This window comes from Sinocyclocheilus anshuiensis, unplaced genomic scaffold (assembly GCF_001515605.1).
Source record: "Sinocyclocheilus anshuiensis isolate Anshui unplaced genomic scaffold, SAMN03320099.WGS_v1.1 scaffold2493, whole genome shotgun sequence".
Classification (NCBI taxonomy): Eukaryota; Metazoa; Chordata; class Actinopteri; order Cypriniformes; family Cyprinidae; genus Sinocyclocheilus; species Sinocyclocheilus anshuiensis.
In genome coordinates, this window is record NW_015549322.1 from 87,306 (window position 1) to 95,043 (window position 7,738).

Genomic DNA, 7,738 nt, shown 5'->3' on the forward strand with positions numbered 1-7,738 from the left:
AGATAGATAGATAGATAGATAGATAGACAGGTAGACGGACAGATAGATAGATAGATAGACAGACAGATAGATGGATAGACACAGACAGACAGATAGATAGATACACAGATAGACAGACAGATAGACAGACAGACAGACAGGTAGATAGACAGACAGTCAGACAGACAGGTAGATAGACAGACAGACAGACAGGTAGATAGATAGACAGACAGACAGGTAGCTAGATAGATAGATAGATAGATAGATAGGAGACAGACACACAGATATTAATGATGGGCACATGCTTACCATAGATATTTTATTTATGAGTCTATATAGTCTATAGACAGTCAGATAAATATTTACGATAGATGCATAGATAGACAGGCAGACAGCTTTATGATAGACAGATATATAGACAGACAGGCAGATATTTACAATACATATTTGAGTCTATGTTGTCTATAGATAGATAGATAGATGTATATACAGACAGACAGATATTTATGATATATATATAAACACAGATAGATGTTTATGATGTATAGACATATGTAGACAGACAGATGCTTGATATATAGACATATGTAGACCGAAAGGTATTTTATATATATAGATAGACATATATTTATGATATGTAGACATACACAGACAGACAGACACTTATGATATATATACAGACAGACAGATATTTATTATATATAGATGGACAAGCAGACAGATATTTACGATATATTGGCAGACAGATGTTTGATATATAGACATATGTAGACAGAAAGGTATTTTATATATATAGACAGATATTTATGATATGTAGACATACACAGACAGACAGACACTTATGATATATAGACAGACAGATATTTATTATATATAGATAGACAGGCAGACAGATATTTACGATATATTGGCAGACAGATGTTTGATATATAGACATATGTAGACAGAAAGGTATTTGATATATAGATAGACAGGTATTTATGATATATAGACACAGACAGATGTTTGATATATACGCTGTAAAAAATGATTGTGATTTTAACAGTAAATAGTCTATATAGTTACACTTGTGATATATAGACAGATAGATATTTATGATATATAGACAGACAGACGTTTATCGTATACATAGACATAGAGACCAAAAGATGTTTATAAAGTAAATCTGAGTCTATATAGTCTATAGACAAACAGATAGATATTTATGATATAAAGACACAGATATTTATGATATATAGACAGACAGACATTTATCGTATACATAGACATAGAGACCAGCAGATATTTACAAAGTAAATCTGAGTCTATATAGTCTATAGACAGACAGATAGATATTTATGATGTATAGACAGACAGACGTTTATCGTATACATAAACATAGAGACCAACAGATGTTTACAAAGTAAATCTGAGTCTATATAGTCTATAGACAGACAGATAGATATTTATGATGTATAGACAGACAGACGTTTATCGTATACATAAACATAGAGACCAACAGATGTTTACAAAGTAAATCTGAGTCTATATAGTCTATAGACAGACAGATAGATATTTATGATATATAGACAGACAGACAGACAGACGTTTATCGTATACATAGACATAGTCCAACAGATGTTTACAAAGTAAATCTGAGTCTATATAGTCTATAGACAGACAGATAGATATTTATGATATATAGACAGACAGACACGTTTATCATATACATAGACATAGAGACCAACAAATGTTTATAAAGTAAATCTGAGTCTATATATTCTATAGACAGACAGATAGATATTTATGATATATAGACAGACAGACACGTTTATCATATACATAGACATAGAGACCAACAAATGTTTATAAAGTAAATCTGAGTCTATATATTCTATAGACAGACAGATAGATATTTATGATATATAGACAGACAGACACGTTTATCATATACATAGACATAGAGACCAACAAATGTTTATAAAGTAAATCTGAGTCTATATATTCTATAGACAGACAGATAGATATTTATGATATATAGACAGACAGACACGTTTATCATATACATAGACATAGAGACCAACAAATGTTTATAAAGTAAATCTGAGTCTATATATTCTATAGACAGACAGATAGATATTTATGATATATAGACAGACAGACACGTTTATCATATACATAGACATAGAGACCAACAAATGTTTATAAAGTAAATCTGAGTCTATATATTCTATAGACAGACAGATAGATATTTATGATATATAGACAGACAGACACGTTTATCATATACATAGACATAGAGACCAACAAATGTTTATAAAGTAAATCTGAGTCTATATATTCTATAGACAGACAGATAGATATTTATGATATATAGACAGACAGACACGTTTATCATATACATAGACATAGAGACCAACAAATGTTTATAAAGTAAATCTGAGTCTATATAGTCTATAGACAGACAGATAGATATTTGATATATAGACACAGAAATTTATGATATATAGACAGACAGACGATTATTGTTTACATAGACATAGAGATCAACAAATGTTTATAAGTAAATCTGAGTCTATATAGTCTATAGACAGACAGATATATATTTATGATATATAGACACAGATATTTATGATATATAGACAGACAGACACGTTTATCATATACATAGACATAGAGACCAACAAATGTTTATAAAGTAAATCTGAGTCTATATATTCTATAGACAGACAGATAGATAGATATTTATGATATATAGACACAGATATTTATAATATATAGACAGACAGACAGACACGTTTATCATATACATAGACATAGAGACCAACAGATGTTTATAAAGTAAATCTGTGTATATAGTCTATAGACAGACAGATATCTCTGGTAGATATGTATAATATAGACAGACAGATAAACTATATATGCACAATATATAGGCTGGTACGTATGAAAGCGACTGAACTCGTGGTTGTCTCAGGTCCGAGCACACAGGACGGAGACTCTGATGACGAGTGGCCGGCGCTGGGCGATGACGCTGCGGAGGAGACGGGTGGAGAGGTGGACGTGGATCCTGAGGACGAGAAGGCCATCGAGATGTTCATGAACAAGAACCCGCCGCTCAGGTGAGCAGACACGCACACGGAGCGTTTACGAGCGCCGCGCTGTGTGAGCTAAACGCTTGTGTCGCCGCAGACGCACGCTAGCCGACATCATCATGGAGAAGATCACGGAGAAGCAGACGGAGGTGGGCACCGTGATGTCCGAGGCGTCGGGACGCGCCGCTCCTCAGCTGGACCCGCGGGTGCTGGAGGTGTACAGAGGCGTCAGCAAGGTACGAGCGCTAATATGAGTGCTATAGCGTGCGAGTCGTCCTCCGCTGGCGCTAACACTCTCCCTTCGCAGGTCCTGTCGAAATACCGCAGCGGGAAACTTCCCAAAGCCTTCAAGATCATCCCGGCTCTCTCCAACTGGGAGCAGGTGCTGTACCTCACCGAGCCGGAGACGTGGACGGCCGCCGCCATGTACCAGGCCACCAGGTCAGAGGTCACAGGCCACAGGTCGTCGCGCATGCGCCACTTCGTGTTTTCAGTAGGGCTGTGCAATTAACCGAAAAACAGTAAAAATTTTGGTTTCGGCCTCCAACGGTTATGAAAATACAGTATTTGAGATAAAACGATTATTGCGCCCCATTCCCAGAGGTGCGCTTTCGCTCCTCCATAAAAGCCCAGTTTCACGTGCAAATCAGTAAAATCATGTAACGAGACTTTTGCAGTTTGGGACGTGCTTGATTTATTAAACTTATTCATGTTTTTAAAAGCGTGAAAGAGAACTTGCACTGCTGCTCGGGAGGATTTCTGTGCGTTCGCTCAGAGACGGAACACAACACCGACACGTAAAGTCATCTTTTTAGCGCCTAAACGGTCAAATAGTAGTAAATCTCCAGCACGTGCTTTCAGATGGAGCAGCATTTATGACACAGAGCCGTAGTTCGCTGACAAGCTATGCAAAAAAAAAATCACAGATGATATAAATCGCGCGATTATGAAATCGAAGAAATCGTTCGCGATAATGACAGCTGTGTGCGAAGTATCAAGTATTGCCGGTATCAAATTTTATATAATAATGCTTTTATCACGGTATACGGTATTATCACGATATTGACATTTAGTTGCAAAAAAGTGTTGTCATAATACAGTATAACAGGTTTAGTAACTTTTTTCTTATAACGAAAATACTTAACGTTTAAATACAATAAAGCAATACACAAAAATGTATAAGTTACAAATTTTACACAGAGTAAAGTGCAAAAGTCATAGGGATGTAACAATATTATCGCGATTGCAAAACTGTCGCGATATTATCGTGGTCCCATGACGATATAAAACGATAGGTCTGTTTCCGCTGCGTGTTTCAAAGCGAAGCGCACACTTCGGCAATCAGCTCGTGATCCAGTGTTTTCCGCGCCTCAGAACGGCTCCGTTCACACTGAATGAATGCAGTCAACTCGTTTATTTTATTTATTTCACGTGTTTTAGTTTAGCGCGCGTTTGGGAACGCGACAGCCACCAGTTATGCTTTATTTTCACGGCAGATGATTACGGTGTTTCACTAGATTTGTAGTGAGACGTGTTTTTGTTTTTGTAAGCCTGTTTTCACTGAAGCTGGAGTTTTCCTTCAAAATAAAAGCTTTACTGCCGTTTCGGTAAAAATAAAAGCTTAAAGGGGTCATATGATGCTGCTAAAAAGAACATTATTTTGTGTATTTGGTGTAATGAAATGTGTTTATGCGGTTTAAAGTTCAAAAACCACATTATTTTCCACATACTGTACATTATTGTTTCTCCTCTATGCCCCGCCTTTCTGAAACGCGAACTTTACAGATCTTCTTTATTCACCAAGTGCTTGTAACACTCCAAAGAGAAAGGAAAAAATTAAATCGCATCATATGACCCCTTTAAAAGTGCAGTATGAATTTCTGACAGCTAGCGGTTTAAATGCAGTCCAAATTCAAAATATCTCTTTCGAGTGTAAAAATGAGGAAAGAAGTGTTGTAATTTCCCTGCTGTAGTGTAAAGCAAAAATAATATACCTATGAAATATTCATTTTCATGTATTTTACAGTGCAGTTGTTTTACAATATATGGCTAATATATCATTGTTATTATTATTATATTCTAATGTGTTTGGCTTCCTCAAACCCCAGTGTGAGTGTAATTTAGACTGAGACAGTAGATCACAAATAAAAAGAGGGTTGAGTCCGCTTTAAAGTTCAGCTACAAGTCAATTCACTCACTTTCTTTTTTACTTAAGTTTTCTTAGTTAAGAACATGGTTGCAGCTCTTAATTTTGAACTCTGAAAGTGCATTAGATAGAATAATTTAACTTTAAAATGTACAAAATTGTAATTTTTTCCCAATTAAAAAAATAAAATCACAATAAATATCGCATCGTGGACATATTGCGATATTATCGTATCGTGAGATTTTGATATCGTTACATCCCTACAAAAGAATGATAAAGACCAATAGGTAACACTTTACAATAAGACCTCATTAGTTAACCTTAGTTAATGCATTAACATTCACAATGAGCAATAGCTACATTTGCTACAGAAGTTATTCATCTTTGTTTAAAAAAATACAACTCTTAGTTCATGTTAGCTCATTAAACAACACCGTTGCAACTTTTGATTTTAACAACGTGTTATTAAATATTGTAATTACCTAAGATTAATGAATGTTCAGAAGAATTTTTCACTGGAAGTTTATGTTAACTAATGAATTAACTAATGTTAACTAATGAAGCCCTAATGTAAAGTGTTACCGAACTACAACGAATCAAAACACTTTCAAACAATATCTAGGGCATGTTGTAGTCCAGATTAAAATGTTAAAAAGTTTGAAAATAAATAGCCTATTAAGTCTAAAACGTAATATGTTTAAAATTGCCTACACTTTTATTTCAAACTAATCTATTAACATATTTACTGCATCGCTCAAGACTTACTGATACAAAAATTGTAATTAATCTTCATTTGGAGTACTACGTGCATTACTTAATATTAAGCCTAAAATGTGTTGTGTGATATTTGAATAATGAATGTCTTAAAATGCAAGATATTTAAAGTGTACCTGAAGTATACTTGCAATAGCTCCACTTTAGCACAATCATCGTCAGGGTTTGTAATCGATGCTTCGAGAAAACAAGCGAATCGTTACACCCGCTGTGTAAATGCATTCATGCCACCTCTGAGCTGCATTAAACAGTGTGCAAACACTAGGGCTGTGAATCTTCACTGGTGTCACGATTCGATTCGCGTGTTTACAGACAATCATAGTTATGGGTTTTTCTTTTTTCCCCAGCATTATCGCTGTTTGATTATTACTGATGAGATCACAGACAGTGGCAGCTTTCACACTAATGTCATATCATAAAAGTGTTCGGAGATGCAAGTGCAGTGAGTTTCGTGCATCTAATATGCACTGTATAACAGCAATAACAGCACTGTCAAGCAATGCACACGTGTCTCACATGATGTGCATGAAGTGCATGTAAACAGAGTCAGTGTGCAGTTCTTGTAACTGAACACTAGAGGACGCCGGTGAGCTTCACAAGTGCCTGGTTTGAGATCCGGTGGTTTATTCTGGTTAAATTATGCTCGTGTGACTGATAAACAAATCATTACTGTAGTATCTTAACAAATGCCAGAGAAGAACCTGAGCGAAACTAAACTTTCAGAAATGACCGTAATCATGTTGTTATTTTTAACTAAACAGTTATTTTAAACTGCGATTCTTCCTCCGCTTCAGCAAACTTTACAGTTTTATTCCTCTCTGTATTCTGAAGGTTTATTCTTATATCATTCACACTGATGTGTGAGCCTGGAGCACAAAAGCAGTCATAAGTCGCTGGGGTATATTTGTAGCAATAGCCAACAATACATTGTATGGGTCAAAATTATACATTTTTCTTTTATGCCAAAAATCATTAGGATATTAAGTAAAGATCATGTTCCATGAATATATTTTGTAAATTTCCTACCGTAAATATATCAAAACTTAATTTTTGATTAGTAATATGCATTGCTAAGAACTTCATTTGAACAACTTTAAAGATGATTTTCTCAATATTTAGATTTTTTTGCACCCTCAGATTCCAGATTTTCAAATAGTTGTATCTCAGCCAAATATTGTCCTATCCTAACAAACCATACATCAACGGAAAGATTATTTATTCAACGTTCAGATGATGCATAAATCTCAATTTCACAAAATTGACCCTTATGACTGGTTTTGTGCTCCAGGGTCGCATTTATAGAACATTTTACAACTAACAACGCGGTGAAAATGTGTTTGTTTGTTTGTTTTCTGTCTGTTGACAGTATTTTTTGATTTATGCAGTGATGAAAAGAGAAATCCAAAATCCCCTCTGGAAAAACCTTTGACTCTAATATGACGACTAAATCCAACAAGAATTATGCACCTGGCTTTATCCAATGTCTGTACAAATTAGTGCATATTTAATTAAAATAATGGCTCTTTTGCATGTTTAAACATCACATTTTGTAATTGAAAACAGTTGTCTTAATGTAATTGCAAGCAAATAAAGTGTAATATTAATAAAAACAGTATTCTTCCACCAAACAATGTAGCTCCTCAGAAACAGTTGTGGTTGCTACAAAGTGGTTGCCGAGCAACACACAGAAGTAAACAAAGGTGTGTGTTACTTTGTAGAGTCATTTACAACAGCTTCGAACGCGGCTCAGCCAATCAGAATCAAG

The 7,738-nt window shown here is 35.0% G+C and overlaps 1 protein-coding gene across 1 annotated transcript in view; it reads left to right on the forward strand.

Moving 5' to 3' along the window:
• Positions 1-7,738, forward strand: part of LOC107656893 (bystin-like) — an 11,015-nt gene that overhangs the window by 1,113 nt on the left and 2,164 nt on the right. Inside the window, exons 2-4 of the mRNA XM_016444830.1 lie at positions 2,936-3,080; positions 3,151-3,289; positions 3,361-3,563. Coding sequence (XP_016300316.1) covers positions 2,936-3,080; positions 3,151-3,289; positions 3,361-3,563 — 487 coding nt within the window. The remainder of the gene's footprint in view (positions 1-2,935; positions 3,081-3,150; positions 3,290-3,360; positions 3,564-7,738) is intronic.